The sequence below is a fragment of the Nipponia nippon genome, unplaced genomic scaffold (assembly GCF_047370975.1).
Source record: "Nipponia nippon isolate SJK-2023a ecotype South Korea unplaced genomic scaffold, ASM4737097v1 scaffold_5, whole genome shotgun sequence".
Classification (NCBI taxonomy): domain Eukaryota; kingdom Metazoa; phylum Chordata; class Aves; order Pelecaniformes; family Threskiornithidae; genus Nipponia; species Nipponia nippon.
This window is the reverse complement of record NW_028262369.1, coordinates 70207711-70231729: the sequence shown is the minus strand read 5'-3', so window position 1 is coordinate 70231729 and position 24019 is coordinate 70207711. Positions and strand designations below refer to the sequence as shown.

Below are 24019 nucleotides of genomic sequence, written 5' to 3'. Positions count from 1 at the left end.
ATAAACCTAAAATTAGGCCCTTTTTGGCTAAAATTTAGTGATTGTTATACTGTACACAAGCATACTGAGCAGGTATCTGCACAAGTGGTGGCTGTAAAAGCTGAGAAATTGATGTAAAAACTTGATCGGGCTGTGCTGGGCTGCTTGCTGTTGTGTTTATACCTAAGCAGCTCCGGGTGGCTGATGTGCAGTACAAGCTGCAGTCTGACCACACAGTAAATGTGCGGTGCTTAAATCTAGAACAGAACGCTTACAGAGTACCTTCTGCTGCAGTTTGAAAAACCTTTTACTTGAGAATGAAAAACTTCACAAATGAAGAATAGCTTATCAACCTCTAGACAGAATATTTGAATGTCCGCCTCACTTTAAATGAATGTGTTCATTTTTTCTGGTACTTTGGGTTTTTTTTTTGTGTGTGTGGTGTTTTAGGTTTTTTTCCTCCTGTTAGGTTACAGCAGCTGATATGTTCCTCTAGCATTATAGTGTTAGAGAACACTGTTGTCTACGAACACCACTGTTGTTTTTCCATCTCAGTAGCTGATGTTATGTCAGCCCTCTGTATTTGTGATAAAACGGGGTTAGAGATTGAAACCAAGCTACTCACCTTTGAAGAGTACTCCCTTTGGGTAGGTCTCACTGGAGTTCTCTTGGCACAGAGGTGCCAGATTCTTGCCAGTCCTGCCAGCCTGGGGCTGTGCGGGCTGTGCATACCACCTGCAGCACAAGCCCCTGCGCTCGTGTTTCAGGCTGGAAGGTTCTAATCATTTTCAGTGGTACAGAATGGGAACAACATTGATTTGCAGTTAACAGGTTCTTGCTTGAATTAGTGTAACAGTTACTGACAGTGGTTCCTCTAGTAGTCTGTGTGCATGACATCGCAAAGAACTGAGAACCACCATTATCCTATAGTAAGTATCCTCTATTTAGCTTTCTTATTTTTCCAACATGAGAAGAAGAAGGGCTTTCGCTCTTGTCAGACGGAAGTTGACTTTTCAGCTCAACTTTTCATATGCTGAAGCTTATGAGTAGGACATTTTGAGGAGACATACTCTTCCCACTGTTCTCTGTAATTGCCACACCTATAAATGGTTAGGCACGATCGAGCTGCAAGCTGGAGCACCAGCATCTGGGTTGCAAGAGACGTTGACCAAGTTACCTTCACTAGCAAGTAGGTAACATACACTGTTTCCTAATACTCATTGTATTTGTGCACGGGAGTACTTAACGCGTTTGCCTTTGTATCTACATGTCCTCAGAACAAAGGCCTGTGTTACCAGCTTAACTAATGACCTTACAGAAGCGTGTCCCACAGTGGAGGAGTGTTACGGCCACAGGCAGCTAAATGGCGCCAGAGGAACGTTAGATAGTGGTAGAGTTGGGATTTCTGGCTATGTGTTCTCTCTGCATCAAAGCTGTTCATGGTGCATATGAAAAGAACACTAATGTCCGTATACAAGTTCCTGTTGAAAGATTTCAGCTGTCCTGAGAACACCTGAGCCTGAGGAGTACAGCTGGCTGCCGCTCTGTAAGAGTGTACACACTATGTAAGCGTTTAAGAGTTTGGGGAGGGTTTTTTTTTTTCCTCCACTTGTTCTCTAGCGCTTCGGACATAGTAAGAGAAGAGAGTTGTAACCCCTTTGAAGCTGCAGGAAAAGAGCTAGAACTAACCACAAAAGCTCGGGTGTGCCTGAAGAAGGTGCAAGGGAAGAGCTTCCTGGAGAAAACAGGTTTATTAAGCCACCTAAATCAATGGGACTCTGGCAATTCTGAAAAGAAATTCTGGAGTGATTCTGCACAGGTGAGACCTGGAAATGCCTTGAGCTCCTTTCTTGTTTTCCTTTTAGTTGCTCATACTACTAGAAGAAAGGCTTTTGACAGTCTCCCAAGAGTGAGGGCCTTTAAATACCATTTTATACAATAGAGAAGTGAATACAAATAAGGCCTTTTGTGTAGGTTGGAGTCTCCACTTGAAAATATCTATAACTCTTGCAGTAGAGCTCTCTGGGTGTAGGTTTGGATAACCCAAGAGAAGCTGTGCTTTTAGCAGAAATTTTCAAATTAATTGGAAAGACAGAAAACCTATGATGTACTGGTTTTGGCTGGGGTACAGTTAATTTTCTTCATAGTAGCTGGTATAGTGCTGTGTTTTGGGTTTGTGCTGAAAACAGCGTTGATAACACAGGGATTTATTGCTGAGCAGTGCTTACACAGAGTCAAGGCCTTTTCTGCTGCTCACCCCAACCCACCAGCGAGCAGGCTGGGGGTGCACAAGGAGTTGGGAGGGGACACAGCTGGGACAGCTGACCCCAACTGGCCAAAGGGCTATTCCATACCATATGACATCATGCTCAGCATATAAAGCTGGTGGAAGAAGGAAGGGGGGACATTTGGAGTGATGGCGTTTGTCTTCCCAATTAACCGTTACGCGTGATGGAGCCCTGCTTTCCTGAGGATGGCTGAACACCTGCCTGCCCTGGGAAGCAGTGAATGAATTCCTCGTTCTGCTTTGCTTGCACACGGCTTTTGCTTTACTTATCAAACTCCCTTTATCTCAACCCACAAGTTTTCTCTTTTACCCTTCCTACGCTCTCCCCCATCCCACGAGCGGGGAGTGAGGGAGCGGCTGTGTGGGGCTGAGCTGCCTAGTGGGGTTAAACCACAACCTCTTTTTGTTTCATTTTGCTGGTGGCTCAACTTACCTCATAAGTTCTCATGAAGTTCAAGCTAACAAAGAAAACTTCCTAGTTAAAGGACTGCTAAATGCTGTTCATCCCAACTGAGTCATTAGAGACCGACAGAAAGAGAACACGTAGCCAAACTGGAGAACTGCAGTGTTGAGCTGTGTCCCCTTCATTGCATTGTGTAATCAGAACCATCAGTAGTACAGTAGGCAGATGAGAGCGCTGTGCTGTGACAAGATCTATAGGCGTGTGTTTTCCTTACATGTTGCTTTCACAGCTTACTTCAAGAAGCTCACAGATCAGAAGTCACTGGCTTGCAAGAACGTTTCCAGAAATTACCAAAGATTAAGAGAGCAGCTGCTGAAGAAAAGATGGGTATTGGCAAAACGTTGTGCAAAATTCTGTGTAACTGTGTTTATAGTTAAGATTTTTAGGTTGTCAAATTACCTGAGAATCTGTCTCTACAATCCTAACTCTGAACCAAGAACAAGATAGCACCAAGGGGGGGGACATGATGATGATACCCTGAGTCAGTGCGAGCCAGAACTGCCTGCCTCCTTCATGTGAATGAGTGTAACCGGTCTGTGGAGCTGCTGCGGGTCCCTTGTGAATTGGCTAGATGTCAGTTGCTTTATATGAAGAGGTTAATTGTGGAGAGTGATAATTGACAGATTTGATTCCTAACTGATGAAGAATTCTTAATCAGATTCGTAACTCATTATATGAGGAGTTTCCTAATAAGACCTTGTTTATGGCATGCATTAAATCTTGCTGGAAAGTTCCCCCAATTTTTTCTACTATGAACTCCTGAGAAAACTAGTTCCTTGAACTCAGCCAACTGTTTGTATTTGCTGTATCTTCTTCCTTTTGATTCCTAAGGAAAAAGATGTCTACGTGAGCATGATGTCAGTCAGACGCCTCTGACTTCCGAATCTCTTGGCTCACTTAAACATTGTCAACAATGCAGACCAAAGAAGATCCAGCTTCCCCCTCTGAGGGAAAGGGAACTGTGAGAGTTCGGTACTTGTGCTCTGCCTGATCCCTGGCTGGATCCACAGTGTGACAGGCAGGGTAGTTAGTGTAGCAGGGGAAGAAGGGAGCCCAGGATGTACGCACAGAACTGGAAGTTGCTGAGGAACACAGGTGACTTGTAAAAGGTAAAGAGCTGAGCAGTATGTGTGGAGAGAGAGGATCTAGGAAGAAAACTCACAGTAAAACAGGTTGCATTAATTATTTTGCCCATGGAGTAGGATACTTGTTTGCTTACAGTTTCTATTCAATATTTAATAAAAATAAAATGTGTTTCTTTCACTTGGATTGCACATTTCTGGCCATGTCCAAGTAATAGACAAACTTCTGTATATGAGTTGTCCTTGCTTCAGCACAACTCTCAATGGTTTCATGGTGAATCCCTAAATGAGCATCAACAACTATCTTGGAAAATTACTCCTAGAATTTGGAAGCACAGATTTGCCTGTTTCTGTAACTGCTTGCTGCATCTGCCAATTGTTAAGGTTCTAATCATTCTCGCAGTCTATAATCTCTCTGCCCTCATCTTTGCAGACCCAAACTGGTACCAAAGAGAGAAGTATTCAGTGCAGGAGTCCAGGGAAGGACTTAGGCTCTTAAAATAACTCCAGTGAAGATCTATCCGTTCAGGTAAATAATCACCTAGATTGATACCATTACTAATGCTGAAAGCTTTAACAAGGGTATAACAGAACGAACGTCTCAAAACAGAGAGACTAACAAAGCTTTAGCTTCTACTCAGAGCTTGTAAAACTCCCTGTTCTGTGTGCATACGAATCACAGGAGGCAATATAAAAATGTTTTTAAGGAGCTGGGTACTTATTAGCGACTTCTTTGGCTGTGCCTAGAACCGAGACCCCAATATCAGCAAGGTAAGTGAACACAGGATAGCTGGACATCTTCAAACATGAAGCTGTACCTGAGCAACTGATTTTCACTGTTGAGACTACTCTGTGTAAGAGGATAACACTGAAATGCAGGTCACAGCCACATCCTGCTGAGGATGCTGGAGGTCGAGTGCTTGACTCTTCCTTGAGGTGTACCAAGACCGAATGATTTTTAAGTGGTGGGGAGAAGTAACAAAACACACTGATGTGAGCTGATTATATCCTATAAAATTTGCAGTGCCCCCTCCCTTTATTTTGCAAAAGTTAGGCATAAAATACACAAAGGTTCATAACAGTTGTCTTAAAATTTGCAATGGAAAGATACCTTACTAAAGCAACGGCACTATGGTACAGCTGATAGAAGACACTGAGCGTATTTTAGCTAGCAAACTGCAATATGGAGACCAGCTCAGAGATGCTCTCAAGTATAAAGTGTCATACATATTAACACTAATTTCTTAAGGCTTTTGATCCTTGGCTGTATTTTCAATAAAAACATTTGCCCTTGTGGTAAGAGCAGGCACTGAAATGTTTTACGTTTTACCAAATGCTTAGCTGATACCAGCCGATTCCAGGCTGCTGCCGCTTCCCTCTGCCATGCAGTTCCCTCCCATTTAGTTGACAGGAAAGATGAGCTTTTTCCTCAGTGTGAAACTAGGCTGTGGCATCTGCTTCTCTGCATTCGGCTTGCAACTCTTTCTGCTCACCTCTTGATTCACTGCTGTCAGGATGGTGAGAATATCTTCTCCTCTGCAAAAACACAAGTATGTTTTGTATTAGGGAGGCAGTTCACATCAGAAAAATTACCACATTCTCATATATCTTGATCTATACCAGTGCTAATGGTTCCTGTTTTAAACAGTCTTCAAAGCAGTTAGCTAAACTGCTTTGAACAATCTGCATGGTGTTGCTCTGTCCTGCATTACTGTTTTCACTCTGAGCGAGCACTCCCACTGTGTATCATCCACCTTGGCATCCAAATCAAACTCCTGTCATTATTCAGAAGAAAAATACAGGTGTTGCCAAACAAAAAGCTTATGGAAACATAATTACCGAGGACAGCTGTACTCCAAGTGCTGGCACAATGCCTGTATGTACCAGGTCCCCTGCCTTGGGCTTCTGTAGGAAACATAATCTTGCAGGGTAGCCATGCCCAAGAGGAAGTCTGCCTCTGCGGGGATGCAGTCAAGCTGAAATCTTGCATCTGTTTCTACAGAAGAATCTTGCTCTCCAGAATCTGTTTCGACAGTCACACCTTTCTGGCAAGCATCACCTTGGCAGGCCTGAACAAAAAACACTTTTGGTTTTCCAGCAAGTGAGCGGCAATTCTGCCCAGTGAAAGAAGTGGTCAGTTCCTGGATAGGTACTTCCTGCCCATCAACACCATATATAATGCCTTTTTTCCCATGAGACAGGATACAACAAACAAAACAGTCTTTGTCCTTGTGGTCTTTGCACCGGTAGGTGTTCACAATCTCACGGATTTTCTCTGCGGTGAGGTCTCTATGTTCTACTATTTCAAAATGAAGCTTCCTAAATACTCTTCTCAGAGCCGCTGGAAAGTAAACAGAAGGGGAATTGGAGCCATTTCATGATACGAAAGTTGGACTCTGCAATTGCAAATTGCATTTCTAGAGATAAACGATCTTTTTTTTTTTAAATCCTGCTACACTACTATCCAGGTAGTTACACTCCTGCTCTGAAAATAATCTAGTAGTCTAGTAGTCTAGTCATATCTCTACCAAGTTCCCTTAACTCTCCTTGAAAGGCTTTCTTGCAATCTTGCTGTTTGGTAGTACCTGTGTCACAGGAAGAGAAACCTTGCACTCTGATTCTCAAATTAAGTTGGAGCTCAATTCAATCAGGGAAAGCCCACTGTTGGATTTTATCTTTTGGCATAGGTAGTGCAAACACACCCATCTCACCGACCCTAGGACCTGCAATGAGCTATGCTGCTGCAGGACAGCCTGCTAAAACCAGGGCCCCTGAATAGCAAGGTAATCGAGTCCCTAAATTCCAACATCCTCCCTCCCTTTGATTTTTTTTGTTAAGTAAGTTGGGTGTTAACTAACATCCCATTCTGGTTCAGCAGCAAATCTGTTTCTGATTCTGCATATTTTAGTAGTATGCATAAGGCTGACGCAAAGCTAGCCCAGCTTGTAAAGTCCAGGCTGAGGTTGCTGCTTGAGGTTGCTGCTTAAGGTTGCAGTAAACTCAGTAAAAGAGCAAAATGCCAGTGAATTATTTTGAGTCAGCCAGTAAAAGCTTGATGAGTTGATTAGGGTTTGTCAGCACAGGAAACAGAGCCGACTCAGCCACTACAACAAAAGTATCCTAGAAAGGGAAAATGGAAATTCAGACGTTTAGTACAGAAAAAGAAATGAGGTTTCAATTTCTGAAGATACGCAAACTCATCTTTAATGTTCACTCTACCTGCATCCACGTCTGTCCCATTCCGATCCTTCATGTTTTTGGGTTCCGGCACTGCTTCCCTGGCTTTTGCAAAATTGTGATTATTCAGGATCAGGCACACTCCCCGGGGCTGGCTAGTCATTTTGTAAGCTTCAAGCTGCTGAAAAGAAAGACTATTGGTGAAACTACTTCCTCTCCTCCAGGTGCTTCTCAGCCCTTGCTAGTGGCACAGCAGGGTAAAGAGCCAGCTGACTTTCTCTCTAGGCAGCTTTCCCTATCCGGCTTTGCTCCCAAGACCTGGCAACGCGCTGCCCCACCGCCTCTGGGAGTCTGTGCACAGCATGACAGCACCCTCCCAGACCCACATCATCACGCTCAGCCCACACGGGGCGCTGCGTTCACCCGCTTCTCCACGCCCAGCCAGCTGCCAACTGCGTATCTCCTGGCATAATAAACTCAGCCTATCTTGCTACCCTTGCAAATGTTTCTGAAGTTTTAACACTGCAGCAGCCGCTGCCTGTGACTTAGCTTCAGAATAAAGGATGTTACAGAGTGGCGCATTCTTCTTTTTCTAGACAGTGCTTTTAACAGTTGGGCTTATAATAACTGTTCATCTCATGGAGGGAAGATCTCTTCTAAGACAAAATGATGATGTTTCTAAGAAACAAACTGACTTACCTGGGAAGATCCATTCCAGCTGCCAGGAGAATCAGATGCCACAGATGACGCCAGCCATCTGGCATGGGCTGAATACAGACAAAAAAGTTTAAGTACAGAATGTAGCACTAGAGAAAGGAGAGAAGCTCCATCTCCAAAAGTACCTCGCGGGGTAAAACCGTTCTCTGAAAACATGGAATTGAGGTTGAACGGCTGTTCCTGTTAGCTATAAACCACTAGATAATCAATTAAAAGGGAGTAAAATATCTTGTGATCAGCTAGTAAGTGACTGGATACTTGATGACTTTTTAGAGAGGCACCTATGTAAAGAAGTGAGATGCAAGTGGTGTAGAGGGTCCAAAAGCTGAAGAAGAGCGAAAAATCTAAACATTATCTTTTTGAGAGTTTCAATTACCTTCAGGGCCTCCTGTGCTGCCCCTCTGTTCCTCTGTGATGACCATCTCTTCTTCACCTGAAAAGCATTCATTATTAGTCCTGTATGATACCTATGTGTCACTTCAAGAATAACTATGGGAAAGAGGCCTTTTTGGTTTGTTTTGTTTTACCAAACAGGTTTAATTCAAACTCTTCAATTCTCTTCAACAGGCTGATGTTAATTTCTGCACAGAGACTCTTCAGCACACTTCGGTTGTCTTCTCCCAAAATCCCCTTCTTCTCCATCTCAATGAAAACGTCGAGCATCGTCTGGGTAATCAGAAAGGTAGTTTGCTCTTAGGGCACATCCATGCTGCCACTGGGAGGGAATCTGCAGCATGTGCATGTGCACCTAAGCTTTAAGATACTGACAGCACATGCGACCCACCGAGGCAGTCCAGCTGACTAGTAGCTCAGTTGAGACCTCAGCTGAGTCAATTAAACCTAGTTCAACAAAACTTACAAGTACTGTAAGTACAAACATCTCAAAACACACTCATTTCCCTTCCGCAGCTCAGAGATGCCAAGATCTAATAAGATCTAATCCAGGAGATCTAATGGTGATCATACAGGAATATATAATGGCATTTTTAATGACTGCTTTCATTTGACTTCCAGCGGCTATCTTGTACACTTAACTGAAACACAAGAATCGCTGTAGTGACCATCTTGAGCAATGGTGAAAATGGGTATAACCATGCAAGTATAGTGTAGAGATTGCTCTGAAGCAAAAGGGGACCCAAGGGACAGGAGCTCTTGCCAAACAGTGAGGGGCAGAGCACAGTGGTCACCCCAATGACTTACTAGAACAGCTATCACTAGATGGTCACCGTCTCTCCTCTAAGAAAAGAGGGAAAATGCTACAAGAGTTTTCATTAGACAAGAACAAAGTACCCAGCAGTCAGAACTGCAGGCTGAGATCAGCTGGAGAGCCTGGAGAAGAGCAGCTGGATCTCCCACAAGGCTATTTGTAAACTCCTAGCTCTTAGGCCTTACCCTGGGTAAGGATCTGCTGCTTAGATCCATATTTTTTGAGTTTGGAAATAAAAAGAACAAAAGCATAAAGTAATAGCCACAGTGGGTGATTTTCTGTGTTTGATAATGGCTTAGAAAGCAGCCAAAATAAAATTAGTTGGGCAAGATGGGTGAATGTGCTCATCAGTTTTTCCATTGATCAAAGCCACTGAGTCCCCTAAGCCTCGTGTGGTGCTTGGACATGAAGGCCTCTGTGCCTGGCGCAGGGCGGGCCCATGCTCTCTGGGCTGTTACACCGCTGCAAAAGCTACATATAATGCAGCACAGACAAGCTCCATATGCACCGGAGAGTCTATAATCTCTTTCAAGGTGCACTCTTTTTCTTATGGTGTTTTCACCATAAGAAGAGTGACACTCATTCCCCTCATCGCAACCCAAATGCCTCTATGGATTATAATAATCATTAAAAAAAAGATTAAAGAAATTCTTACAGTCTTAGGGTTTAGCTTGCATTTTGGTAACTCTTTCCCCAAAAGAAACTTGAAAGACTTTAGTTCATCTTCAGTGATGTCTTCTGACAGCTGAAAGAGCAGGTATCTAGAAGAAGTGGAGGACACCATTTCATCGTGTTCCCAAGCATGTCCCTTAGCACAATTTAACACTGTACTGTTGAACTGCCCCCCGGCCCCAAGTACATATCCCCCTTTTCTTCCATTTTAAGTGGGGGGACGTCAGTCCCAGGACAGCCTGAAGTCAAACCATTTTCAGCTGCAATAAAAAAGATCTGAGTTTTCCCAAAATCAAAACCACGCAGAAACTTTCTGGATTTGAGAACAAAGGCTCGCACCCAGTCACTGCACGCCGCACCACCCGGGCAGGGAGGCCTCTGGGGGCTGTTAAGTCTTTCAGAAAGGTGCGGCTTTAGTTTTTTTTCCCTTTTACTGGACAGAAATTTCAACTTCCCCTACGGCTTGTACCTGCTTTCTCTTGGAAGACACTTGCGTGCTTCCAAACAGCCTGGTGTTGAAACCGTCGGTCACAGCTTACACCGAGGACAGGAGACGGGCAGCCGACCCCGAGGGCCAGCTCCCGGCCGCGGCGCGGCTCGGCCCGCGGCTCCCGCCCCACCCCGCGCCGCCCGCCACTCACCTGTAGGCCGACACCTTTGCCCTGCCTGGCATCCGAAGCTCTCTCTCCATCTCCTCTCGGCTGGAGCCCAGCTGGGTGGCCAGGAGGTCGATCCGACTGATCCGGTAGAGCAGCTCCTTCAGGAAGGACAGGTTCCCCGCCTCGATCATGCCTTTCTCCTGCAGCGCTTCGAAGAAGTCCTGCGCCTTCTGAATGGCTTCCAGCTTCCTCATGGGGACGTGCTCCAGGCTGAGGAACTTCAGAGCCGCCAGCTCGGCCTCGTCCAGCTCCTCGCTGACCACCAGGAGCCGCTGCCTGGGGAACTCCATCGCCCCGCGGCGGCGCCAGCCCCGGGCCAGGGCAGACGCCGCTTCCCGCCGCGCTTCCGCCCGCCGCCGGCCTGGGCGGGCAGGAGGCGGCGCCCGGGCCCCTGGGAGCTGTAGTTCCTGCCGGGTTGCTAACTTCAACCAACCAACAAACCCCACAACTTCGCTGAAGAACTGCGCGTCTGCCGGAGAGGACTTCTCGCAGACGCATTTTAGGCCCCTCCGTTCACGCTGACTACTCTTGAGCCCATTCTTGAGAAGACTGAACCTACTAGCGCAGGTCTAGAGGTCTCCCGCTGCCCGGGCTTTTCCCGCAATCCCCTCTCTCTAGTCTAAAGGCACTCACAATTCATTGCCGTTTTAACGCAAACAGAAAGGAGCTCCTCACGCCACCGGCGCGACCTCCTCCTGGCGAGCCTTTTGGGGCTGCTGGCAGGCAATGCAGCACGCTCAGTGCCGGCGGTCAGGCCTGCACCCTAACAGCCACCGGCCACCGGACCAGCTCCCTTCCCGCCCCTCCCAGGCTTACTGAAGACCCTTCTAGCAACACGAGCAGGCTCGCAGGAGCACTGCGCGACAGGGTGAGCCACCTCTGATACACCTCCTGGCGCAGCACCCTCGGTAAACAGTATTTCACAACAACAGGAGGGAAGAGATTTTACCAGTGGGCATTTCATCCTTCTGAGAACGAACATCAACACCTCAGTGCTCACCTTGAGCAGCAGAGCCACCCTCAGAGCATCCGTACTCTCCAAATAAAGAAAGAGTCTTCTCGCTAAGCACTGATTTAAAACCAGAGTCCCATCCCCCCCCAAAAAACAGGAAAAAACAGTTAGACAACATATCAAGCAGAAATCTTTACATTGTTATCATAGAAGTAGCTTATCAATATTCAAAACCCTATGCATGATTACTGCATGTGTAGCAGGCTGGGTCAGCAGTGGAAGTAATCTGAGTATGGTAAGACACTTTTTAACAGCCCATGAGCTAACACACCCTCAAGCCATGTTAAAACAAGCTCTTCCTAGTAAACAGACTGAAGGAGGTGTAGATTCTTCTCTTTGCGCTGATATGCCTGGACAAATCAGGTCTAAACACAAAGTGGCTACACAAATATAAAACTAATGTAAAAGACCCAGGCCAAGCTCAGAAGACACGTTCCACCTAGCTAGAAATGTATGACAGTTGGCACCCACAGGAGCCAGCCACGTTTGGGGCCCGGGGAATTCCTGTGGCTGTCAACAACGGAACAGATACTGTGACAAGCAAAGGCACAGTTACAGAAAGGACACACAGAAATGAGTATCTGGGAATTCCCAAAGATCTCAACTATACTTTTTAGCGCATTGCACAGAATTCATTGCAGATTAAACATGTCATTCTCTGTTCATAATTTGACACGTCTAGTTGAAAAGAGGCAGATCTGAATAATTTCAGAGAGAACGTGCCCATGTTAGTTAGCGGTCAGAATAAGAAGGGTAAGCAGCAACGGCTGACCACCCAACATCTCCTGAGAAAAATCTAGCTCTGGACTCCCTGTTGCATAGCTTCATCTTCTAAATGACATGTATTTTGTTTCCACTTCTCCCTGGGCTTCAAGATTTCCTGCAGGAGATCTTACAGATCACAGACATAGCCAACAGTTAAACTAATCAAAACTCTGCGGTACCTGAATTTCGCGCCACTTTGAGAACTAAGAGTGAACCCTTACACAGGCGGTGGGAAAACACATACTTACAGCAGCCCGTGCAATGGGAGAAGCTGGCACCAATCTGACCACAGGCAGGCTCCTCACAGGTACAACTAACCCCTCCTAAGAGCGGCTCATTAACAACTCACCGTAAAACAATTACAGTGAAGAGAATGACAAAATTCCCACGGAAGGTGGGCATAAACAGCTCTCTGGGAAACTGATGTTAAACTGAACGAATAGGTAGCAAGATGCAAATGACCGGGCAGGGATTCACGCCACTGATTAAAATTCTTTCCGCCTCTGCAGCTAACAGTCCTCCCCAACTCTTCTAAGCATTTCCCTTTTCGAACGGCATGACTCTGATCTTGCCTGCTTTCAGCTTAAGCCTGCAGGACTTCAACGCACCAGCTTTGCTTTCCTACCAACCTTCTGACTCCACTTTCTAGTGGTAGCGCTTCTGCTGGCTGAAAACAAAACACAGAATTGAGCGCCAGGATTGTTTTGCTATAGCATTTGGCCTCCCAGCCAGGAGTTGAAGAAAAGGGAGGACAGGCAAAGTAACTATAGCTGAGGGCCTTCAGAGAGGAAAGGCGATTGCCCCTCATCATTCTCCAAGTTGTGCTACAGAGGAAAAAGAGAGTCAGAAAGTTGCAGATCCAACTTCCTTCTTACCTCTCCGTTCTGTGGGAGGGCCACAAATACGTGCATGAATCAGCCACCCTGCCGCAGGCGTGCGTGAGCATACTTTGCTCAGAAGCATAAAACTGAAAGTGTGTTTTCTCCTTCCTCGATCGCTGCATGAGCCACATATAAATTCACAGTATGGCTACTTCCTGCAGTCCTTTAGAGGATTTTGATGGGGTTTTCTCTCCCTTCTAGTAGGTTTTCATCAGCAGGCAATAATGTTAGCTACGGAGGTGGCCTGATTTTAACGGGTAGAGCAAAATACCATGCCAATTTAATGACAGGGTGTGACTGACCGGCACACATCCTCTGCAGTGGAGGACAGCTCAGAGGAGAAGGGCAAAAACCCCAATGATCTCAGGGAAGAATATACCCTCAAGAAAGTTCAATTTACCTCAACATCAGGGAGACTGGAGGGTAACCTTAAAGAAGAGAGCTGCAACTGTGAATCATTAGGTCTCCAAGACAATTAACAAAGAATAATGTCTTCCTGAGCTAGCCAGACCAGCATGGGGGGGTATACTTGGCTCAGACCAACATAAAAGTATAAAAACTGGACAACTGATAAAACATTTAAACTTTGAAAAGAGCAATGGGCTTGAGCTGGCTTCAAGCCACATCTTCCATTGTGACTGGGGATGCCCAATGTCATGATGGTGAGCATACAGAGACAGGTAATGAGAATCATGTTTGTATTGTCATTCAACTGTATGTTGCAATTAGAACCATAGAATCATTTAGGTTGGAAAAGACCTTTAAGATCACCAAGTCCAACTGTTAACCTAGCACTGCCAAGTCCACCACTAAACCACGTCCCTAAGCACCACATCTACACGTCTTTTAAACACCTCCAGGGATGGGGACTCCACCACTTCCCTGGGCAGCCTGGTCCAGTGCCTGACTACCCTTTCGGTAAAGAAATTTTTCTAATATCCAACCTAAACCTCCCCTGGTGCAGCTTGAGGCTATTTACTCGTGTCCTGTCACTTGTTACTTGGGAGAAGAGACCAACGCCCACCTCACTACAACCTCCTTTCAGGTAGTTGTAGAGAGCGATAAGGTCTCCCCTGAGCCTCCTTTTCTCCAGGCTAAACAACGCCAGCTCCCTCAGCCGCTCGTCATAAGACTTGTGCTCCAGACCCTTCAGTGGCTTCATTGCCCTTCTTTGGACACACTCCAGCACCTTGATGTCCTTCTTGTAGCGAGGGGCCCAAAACTGAACACAGGATTCAAGGTGCGGCCCCACCAGTGCCGCGTACAGGGGGACGATTGCTTCCATAGTCCTGCTGGCCACACTATTCCTGATATAAGCCAGGATGCTATTGGCCTTCTTGACCACCTGGGCACACTGCTGGCTCATATCCAGCCAGCTGTCAACCAACACCGCTAGGTCCTTTTCCATTGGGCAGCTTTCCAGACATTTTTTCCCAAGCCTGTGGTGTTGCATGGGGTTGTTATGACCCAAGTGCAGGACCCGGCACTTAGCCTTGTTAAACCTCATACAATTGGCCTTGGCCCATCAATCCAGCCTGTCCAGATCCCTCTGTAGGGCCTTCCTACCCTCCAGCAGATCAACACTTCCACCCAACTTGGTGTTGTCTGCAAACTTACTGAGGGTGCACTCGATCCCCTCGTCCAGATCATTGATAAAGATATTAAACAGAACTGGCCCCAACACTGAGCCCTGGGGAACACCACTTGTGACCGGCCACCAACTGGATTTAACGCCATTCACCACAACTCTTTGTGCCCAGCCGTCCAGCCAGTTTTTTACCCAGCGAAACGTATGCCCATCCAAGCCATGAGCAGCCAGTTTCGCGAGGAGAATGCTGTGGGAAACAGTGTCAAAGGCCTTACTAAAGTCCAGGTAGACAACATCCACAGCCTTTCCCTCATCCACTGAGTGGGTCACCTTGTCATAGAAGGAGATCAGATTAGTCAAGCAGGACTTGCCTTTCATAAACCCATGCTAAGTGGGCCCAGTCCCCTGGTTGTCCCGTACATGCCATGTGATGGCACTCAGGATGATCTGCTCCATAACTGCTAAATTATGTTTGTGTTGTGATTTCAGTATGTTGCTGTATCAATCTACTAAATCAAAATCCCATGTAGCACCAAATATACCAAATAAATAAATTTGATATCCAGTTCCTCGAAAGAACTTGGTCAGAGTATTGAACTCTGACACAGAGAAATACGAAAAAACAGAAATGCTGCAGTTTCACAACTTTACTACTGGAGCAGCTGCCACCTTCCATCAAGTTTCTCCTAGAGAAAGCAGTTATTTCATTTAAGCTATATTTCCTTATCATAAAACAACACTCACAAATCTAATTACTAACTTCGTATCAGGCTCTCATTTATGAAAACATTATAAAAATGTAAGTAAATTGTTGCCACATTTCCTAAATAGTTAACCAAATGTCAGCCACAAAACTGTATCATCCTGGTAACACCTTCTGGTAACTTTTGCCACAAACAGCACTCTCATTTACATAGTGTTTGCAACATTTGTTTATTATTTTTGCGTGAACAGAGCTGTGATTCTAAGAATGGACATTCTCCCTTTTACTTAGAAGGTGAAAAATGGTAAGGGGAGCAAAATGCAACTGCCAACACATTGTGTGGAATTAAGGAAAAAAAAAGGTTTCAAGAACACAAGCAGGATTGAACAAAAAAACCCTGCTTTATGGCTAGACATGGATTTCCAAAAAATGCAAACTAAAAAAAGCAGAAGTTACTAAGTGTCTCATCCAACCTTTATCTTGTTATAAACTCAAAAGGAATGTAGCCTTTAGAATCCCATACAGTTCCCACACACCACCTACACATTGCTCAGGATGCAAGGGAAGAACAGCCTCACTGGCATCACCTGCCATTATCACGAAAGTCCTGAATTTAAACTTATTTTTTCCTACCATCTCTCCAGCTGCTAGTGAAGGGATATCAATATGCTACCCCTTAGGGTGTTTACCATCGAATACTTCAATGAGAGCAAAATAACTTCTTCTGCTAAAGTAAAAGTGTTTGTCATGCTGACTGTCCCTCAGTCAGCTCATCCAGAAGAGAAACACACCACAAAAGTGATGTGAAAACCAAGAGTATTTATTACAACAGAAACAAGAGTCCACAGGAGCTAGAGTCAGTTGCCAGCAGGAGAGGGCATCTCAGAGTAGTGGATCTAATGGAGTGGGACCTTTCTTCAGTGGTCGACAGCCATTCAAAACAGACTGTCCCTTAAGAGCTCCGAGAAAAAACAGAATTAGAACCCTTACTATTAAAGAACCTAAACAGCAGTGCTGTTTAGCCAAGTAAATTAATAACATAAAGCAAACCAAATATTTGGAGGAAGAGAACCAAACTTGTATTATTATAATTATCTTTTTCTGGTCCTTCTGGACAGGGACATTATTTTCCATGACAAATTATACAGCTTCCAGAGACAGTCGATGATTTACCTCTGGGTAAATCAGTTAGAATCTTACAAATGTTCCCTGGGAAGGGATCTAGCATTCTGATTCTATCTGTTCTTTTCTTCAGATTTCAGGGAATTACAACGACTTGGACAGAAATGGGACTTCCATTGGTATTTCCAATAACCCTTAAAAATCATACCACTTGGAAGTGCTTCCCCACTTGAAACCCAGACTGTACAGACTCCACTGCTTCTGCAGGACAGAAAGCCAGATAGGTACTCCTCCACAGTCTTACCAGACTGCTACAGATCCAGGTGCCAGGAGACTGATTAAACACGGGAATTAGAAAATTTAGGTCCCATGGCCCCTTGAAGGACTGGGGCTAACTGCACAGATCCAGATAATTTCTCTCACAAATTCTCTTCCCTGTGGAAGCCCATTCCAGATGTGATTCCTAACTGAGTGTATTCTCATTTTTCTCCTTTCCAGTTGATGGACATTGTGGAATTTGGAAGATCAATTGCTTCCGTAGGGTTGATGTTATCTTTGGCATCTGCTTCCATCCATTTAATACTCTTCCTCCCACTTCCTTGTTCACTTCCGTCAGGATGGTTATGAGATCCTTGCGGCTTGAACAAAAATGAAGAAAAGTTACATTGAAATACATGGTACTTGTTGCTCTAATAAAGTGGTATCTCAGGGAAGGCTAGTATCTTCCCCTCACCCTGCCTGTCACTGAAATTGCACACTCCATTGTGTAACCACAGAATTCAGTGTGTTTGGGGGAATAAAAGCAACCTCCGTGTACCATCGCTTTACCAGCAAACGCAGTCCCCTACTTTGGTTATAGTCAGAAGAGTGCGCTAAGATGAAACAGAACCAAACCTGTGCATTCTCCAAGCCCTCTTCTTGACAGCATGAAAAAGGGGTGTCTGAAGAGAAATTCTATTTTCTAAATGAAGTTTATGATGGGGATGGGAGGGAGGCAACAATGAAAATTATGACTAAAGAACACCAATTTTTTTGTCTGTGTAATCACTCAATAAATTTGCCTCTCATCAGGTGCCACTGAAAGAAAAATCATTTATCAGTCAAAAAATGTTAAAAAACATGCACACACATACACACACTTGTTTATATGTAATGTTCCAGCATTACAACCCTGGTTCTGTCACAGGCAAACTAGGAGAAGTCACTTGTACAATGACAATACCCAATTCCAGAACAATTACTGTTCTACACTGTCCTACAGGTGAAAAGCATTATACAGCACAAATGCGAACCACTGATGCTTCAGCACAGCATGTTTAAGTATGTATGTCTGCAATACCCCAAACATACATGGATTAAAAATAGTACTTACAGTGGGCAAAGCAACTCCATCTTGTCACAGAGGCACTGAACATAAACACTGCCAGTCTCTGTACAGCGGTAGCACTCATAGTCTTCCACTGTAGCCATGCCAACCAGAATATCAGCCTGATCAGGAATGGAAGTCAGAGGGGTAGCATCCGTCTCTAGATGGCCAGAAAAGTCTTCGTTTACTGTGACAACTGGATGACCTCCAGGGCCTTGGCAAGCCTGGATGAAAAACAGCTTGGGTTTGCCAGCAAGAGAAGGACAATTAGATCCAGTGAAGCAGGAAACTAAATCTTTAACATTTACAAACTTATGATCAATGCCTTTTATTTTGTCTTTTTCACCATGGGAAAAAATGAAGCAAATAAAACAGTCCATGTTACTGTGATCTTTTTTGCTGTATTCTTCAACTTTCGCATACATTTGCTTTGCTTCTAGATCCATGTGCTCAACTGTCTCAAACTGAAGCCACTTAAAGACCCTCTTCACAGCCTCTGGGAAAAAAAAGTCAGAAGGCACTTGTTAAACATAAACAGTGACAAGGAAGATGCTGAAACATCAGTGTCTGTATGGTAGAACAGATATTAGCAGAAGTGTTCGGATCCCACCAATAAATTCACCTGACTGACTCTTAGCCTGCCAAATCTAATCAGAAAAACCCAAATGCTTAGTTTTGTTTTTTTTAGACACAACTGGGTTAAGTATCATGCTATCTAAAACAAAAACAGGTTTCAGATAATCTGATTAATCAGCACAAATTAGTAAAGCTTACTGTGTTAAAGCAGGCTTTAACTGTGCATTGCATAGTAATGTTAGGTGCATAAGAACAACACTTAGCAAGTTAAAGAAGAGGCACCTCTTTAGAATGACGAATTCTGCCACTCTTAAATGAAGTAGGTCCCTCATTCTGTGAGAATGCTCAATGCAGCAAGAAGGAAGGCAGGGTAACCCACTACAAATAATATGCAGACTTCTCAGCAAATGTTGACTTAATTGTTGTGTGGGCAGTGAGAAAGCAGCTGGGAAGCAAGCAGCCTGTAGACAGGCTGGATGGAGTTAAAATATCAGTGATGTGTGTTTTCATGAGACAGATTTTACCTTTTTAGAGATAAACTCTTGTTTATCTTAAAAGTGACTCTGGCAGGAAGACAGGCTTTAAGGAACATTATAAAGCAGTAGCATTTATTTGAGCATTAAATAGAATTTAAGTACTTTATATTACTCCATGATAGCTAAGAATTAAAAACAATCAAAAAATGAAAAGGTGGAACAGTAATCCCTCCTTCATTGTTTGGTACATATGACCAATTAAGATGATGATTTTTACCTAGAACAGAAAGTGATTCCTGCTTTAAGCCATCAGCTAAACTGTCGGAAGTGGCATATTTCCAATTTCTACAGTGACTGTCATTCCAGTTACTCTGGAGGCAAAGGAGCTCAGTGGACATGATTCTTCTTCACAGGAAAGATTAGATAATTCTTTCAGAGAATTATCAGAGAAAAAAACCAAACCAGTAATTGGATTAAAAAAATACTTACCTCCATCTTTCACTGTTCCTTCTCTGACTTCCAACGGATTTTTGAAAATGTAGTTGTTAAGAATCACACAGTAACCATGGGGGTTATTTTTCATCTTGTATGATTCCACAAGCTGTAGAAACAAAGAAAGCAGATAAGAAAGCAGTGCCAAGCATCCAAAAGAGAAATATTCTATACACAGATTGTTGGTCCTTCATGTCCAAGCGCAAAAAAATCACAAGGGCCAAGACAGAAGAAAGGAATACAAGCTAGCTACAGGGGAAAGGAATCTACTTTGTCTCCCTGAACCCCTCCTGCTCTCTCTCTCTGGTTAGGATATGATTTTGGCATGGGAGAAAGTGAGTATCCAGAAACACAAATTTGCATGCTCAGTGGAAAAGTTCCTACACTCTACCATTCCCTCTGAGAGTCCCTGTGGGTTTCTAGTGAGGTAGCAGATTCTGCTGTTCCCTTCGCATCTGTCCAGGAATATCCTGGCCAGGACTTTAATGTCCCAGTCTCCATTATCGTTAAGATTGTTTTTCTTCACACAACTGCTACTCCTTCATTTCTTGTGTAGAAGGTTGCTGACAGCCAGGTCCTCACAAAGGACAAGGCTTGGTCTTGTTCTGAAAATAGGAACTGTTCCAAGGCCTACATATAAAGCCAGAACCCCTCCCTTTCAGCTCTTCCACCTGCTTGGTCTTAAGAATTTATGCTCCCCCCTCGCAGGAGTTGGATAAATACTTTAAAGGTAATCTTCAGGTATTTCTCACCTGGTGTGGTATCTCCCCCTCTGCTCCTTGTCCTGCTGGATGCACAGACACAGACACTGGATAGTGGAGTTTTTCCTTAGAATCATTTTCTAAGAGGGAGAAGATAAACAGAATATTTTAGGACTAAAAAGATAAATCTTCCACTGTGCATATTTCAACACTCAAAAAAACAGTGCAATGAGCAAGATGGAGGGTGGCTTCCACATCATTGAGACACCATCATTTTGTAGAGCTGGGCCAAGAAGGGTTCCAGTTTTACAGACTGCTGGTTACCGAAGCTGTGCAGAGCTGTGCTCCATTTCTTCTCTGCTCTTTTACCGGTAGCAAGATCCAGATAATAAAAGGCTGAATGTGAGCAGTCACCCCAGGCAAGCCATTCACTAGCACCTCCACTATTGGTACATAAGTGAAAGAGGAGACCCATTTTTGTACAGTGATATACTACAGCTAGTTCATTTATTTCTGAAGCCATTGTCTCTTTTCCAGAGAACTTTACTGTTTAGGTGGACACGCCAATGATGCAGAATACCAGCGTAATGGAAGATCTCCTCAAAGCAACGAAACACTTCTTTGAATACAACTGCCTGAAATAAGTGAAGAAATCATCAAACCCATGACTCTATCCAAGGAAAATCACAGTACCCCTTTTACAAGTTACACAGATGTGTTTAAATGGAATTTAATTGTCAGGGCAACAAGCTCTATCTTCTTCTACTTACCAAGGGGGACAAAATAATAACAACACTACTAAAAAGCCATTCCCCTGACACAGGGCTTGCTTACACTAGCCACCCTTGGCAATCATCTGCTTTTTTAGAGACACAAGCACAGGTCAGCAGCACAAAGACTTGCTGGGGAAACTAGTTGGTATCTCTGCAGGGAACTGCATGGGCTGTATAGATGTGTCTAAGGAAACACACGTCCTGGGTCATCCAAAAGGAGGTTCTGGGGAAAAATTTAATAGGTCTCAGTTGTTGGTGGTTGACACATCCTGTTTCCCAAAGCGTAAGGCCCAGCTGCAGTGTCACAAGTAACCACTTCAGCTGCAACAGCCCATATACACTGAAGTCCTTGAAATTTCACATCTGGTACAGAAAGCTAATGGTTACCCTTTAGCCAAGTACCTGGTCTCCAGGGACTTTTAATTTGACTAAGAGCAAACAGCCTGGCTGACAGAAAATAATGCTGACCATTTCCCAATACAAGTTTCCCCAAGGCAACTGTCACCTCCAGTCTCTTTCAGTGACTGAAAAGTTATCCTGGTCCAAAACCAGCACTGCACTGTTTCCTGAAGGGAAAAATTGCATTTAAGGCAAAGAGGAGGGAGAAGTGGACCATTTACAAGGCAGAGAACATATTTCAAGGAGATACAAGAAGGTATGATGGGATAATGAAGTAGCAGGAAACTTCAGAAACCACAGGCACCAAGAGCTGCTCTGCCTATCCTAGGATACTGTAAGGTCTCTCTCTTATCTCTGGACTCCTAAGCTGCCAAGAATGGAGCCACAAAAATCACAAAGAAACCAACTCTACTCTTAAACAGCCGATTAAATAATTTACCTTTTTTTTTTCCTTCATAGGTATCAATTCTTTTCTTTATGTCAGCTCTAAATCCCTTTAATATATCTTTCAGCGTTGCCAGGTCATCTTCTCTAATTATCCCATTTCTTTCCATTTCCAGTAAGACCTTCAACATTGACTGGTGAAACAAAAACACATAACGCAAACTCATACAGTGAGCTTCAATAACTGCAGTATCAGGCACGTCTGGACAGAGCAGAAGACAACATCCTCATTCCCAGAGACTGACCAGCTAAAGATCAATTTCTTTTTCCTCCAAACCTGATTAAAACAAGGGTCAGAATGCAATGCAACTGAAGAAACAGATCACTAAGGTTAAGACATGATCATTAGAAACTGCCTATGGCGAGGTTATTCTGCTTTGTTTCAACAGTGCAAAGCACTGATGTGGATAACACAGCATCCCGTTGTGCCTCTGTGTTCAGATGAAGCGCTGTTAAGTCATTTAGCTGTGCCATTTTACATTTTCTATTACAGAAAAGCTGTTCAGGGCTAATTTTGTTTTTTAAAGCTCAATAGTCCACCAAGTTGCAGGTAAATCTGCTAATTTTCCTACAGGTGCCATGACAAATAGGACTTTTAAGGAAGCTTCTTAATAATACCAAGCATTTTTATAACACTGTTCGTTATTTACAATACAAGTATTAAACTAACTCATCCAACCTCCTAATACTTTTGTGCAGGAGTTAATAAATGCTGTTACCCCAAATTACAGTAAAGAAGAAAATGTACACACAAAAATTTGTGGTTGAACTTGCAGTAGAACTCTGTGTCTCCAAACCATTGCTCTTCCTCCAGCAAACATCACTCTTCCTAGATACAGCATATGTACAAATGCCTTATAAATGCCAAGCAAAGACGAAAGGAAGAGCATGATGGATTTTGCAAGAAGAGATTAGGGAGACAGGTAGCGGAGGGAAAATAGGAACAGGAGAGCAAAAAAGAGCAGAGAAAAGATACAATGAGGGGAAAAAAAAAAAAAGGTCCATTCTTTCACACAGCAGCTATCAGCTAACATCACAATTCTTTCAACAGCAGATTTTAGTGAGAGCAGACTGCTTTCTCTTTCCTCCCTTCTTACAAGAACTAGCAGACTCTGAACTAGCCTTGCAAGAAACTTATCAAGATCACTTTGCATACAGCATTATCCTGGAGCTTATTCTTTGGTATTTGTTTTTGGAGCAGGAACTTCACGCTCTTGACATCTTCTGGAGTCAAGTCCTCTGCAATTCCATATAGCAGCTGCCTGGCAATAAAGAACAGGGAAAGACTGATTAAGAAACTTATGAGAAGTAAACACCACAATTACACATTTGAACTGCAAAATGTAAAACTCACAATGGTAGGTAGTCATGCTGTAATAAATACAGTTATGCTGGGATATTTGTAAGACAACAGTGTAGACAGAAAACAAGACAGTACACAACAGAACTGTTGTACATTTTGCATGCAAAGGTTTACTACTCCTGTGCTTACCTGTAGGCTGACACCTTTGCCCTGCCTGGCATCCGAAGCTCTCTCTCCATCTCCTCTCGGCTGGAGCCCAGCTGGGTGGCCAGGAGGTCCATCCGATTGATCCGGTAGAGCAGCTCCTTCAGGAAGGACAGGTTCCCCGCCTCGATCATGTCTTTCTCCTGCAGCGCTTCGAAGAAGGCTTTGGGCTCCTGGATGGCTTCCAGCTTCCTCATGGGGATGTGCTCCAGGCTGAGGAACTTCAAACCCGCCAGTTCATCTGTGACCAAAGCCTCAGAAATGTCAAAAAGGAGTTTGTGGAAGTCTGTACTCATTTCACATCAGGATTTGGATCTAAACACAAACAGAAGTTGATTTCATTTGTCAGTAACAGTAGTGCAACAACATGATTATAAAAGGTATCACATCATAACAAGGAATATAAAAAACTCTGTACTAAGCAAAATTGACACAGAATGTCACCGATTGTTCTTGCTTCCTATGGTGTGTCCAAACAGCAGGAAGTACCAATGCACAGGATGTACAATCCTAGCAGGATGTTGCTGTTTTGGTTTTGGTTTGGGGTTTTTTTGAAGTTTGATCCCATTTGGGAGCAAAAGCCATTTGTGAGTCTGAAATACAGACTATGTAGTAAATGAGACTGCCAGGTTTTACACCATAACAAAGATAAGAGTCCACATGAGTTTAACTCTTCTAAGCTGTCTGGCTTCTCCTTTCTTTATACACTGCTTCTGACCCTGGTCAGCACAGCAAAAGCACCTCTTCCTGTTTTGGATTATCTGTATCAAGTAAAACTCAGTTCCCAGCCCTCAATCAATCTGTAATATTCAAATCAAATACAGAACATGTCAACCATTTTAAAAGGGCCAGGAGAATTTTTGTCAAACTAGTTCTGTTTCACTGAGCATCAAATACCACCTCTCTTCTCGACCACTTTCTCCATCAGCTATAGAAATATTAAACTTGGCTTATGGATCCAACTTTTGAGC

At 44.0% G+C, this 24019-nt stretch overlaps 2 protein-coding genes across 3 annotated transcripts; both read right to left on the bottom strand.

The window, feature by feature from the left end:
* Window positions 1–66: 66 nt before the first annotated feature.
* Window positions 67–14975, bottom strand: LOC104010196 (caspase-8). Of its 2 annotated transcripts, none has more exons than XM_087732818.1 (8): window positions 10226–14975; window positions 9568–9673; window positions 8233–8371; window positions 8082–8138; window positions 7688–7755; window positions 7031–7169; window positions 5651–6152; window positions 67–5347 (listed from the first exon to the last, which is right to left on the bottom strand). In XM_087732818.1, the coding sequence occupies exons 1-8, from the start codon at window positions 10531–10533 to the stop codon at window positions 5212–5214; spliced, it is 1455 nt and encodes a 484-aa protein (XP_087588944.1). In that variant the 5' UTR covers window positions 10534–14975; the 3' UTR covers window positions 67–5211. The 2 variants fall into 2 exon arrangements, with proteins under 2 accessions (XP_087588944.1, XP_087588945.1); XM_087732819.1 differs by having other exon boundaries at window positions 7031–7166.
* Window positions 14976–15121: 146 nt separating this feature from the next.
* On the bottom strand, window positions 15122–23344 carry CASP8 (caspase 8). The gene is made up of 7 exons (XM_087732820.1): window positions 23034–23344; window positions 22698–22803; window positions 21537–21675; window positions 19977–20065; window positions 19222–19333; window positions 17687–18176; window positions 15122–16952 (listed from the first exon to the last, which is right to left on the bottom strand). Exons 1-7 carry the CDS (start codon window positions 23342–23344, stop codon window positions 16778–16780), a joined length of 1422 nt encoding a protein of 473 aa, XP_087588946.1. The 3' UTR covers window positions 15122–16777.
* Window positions 23345–24019: the final 675 nt, after the last annotated feature.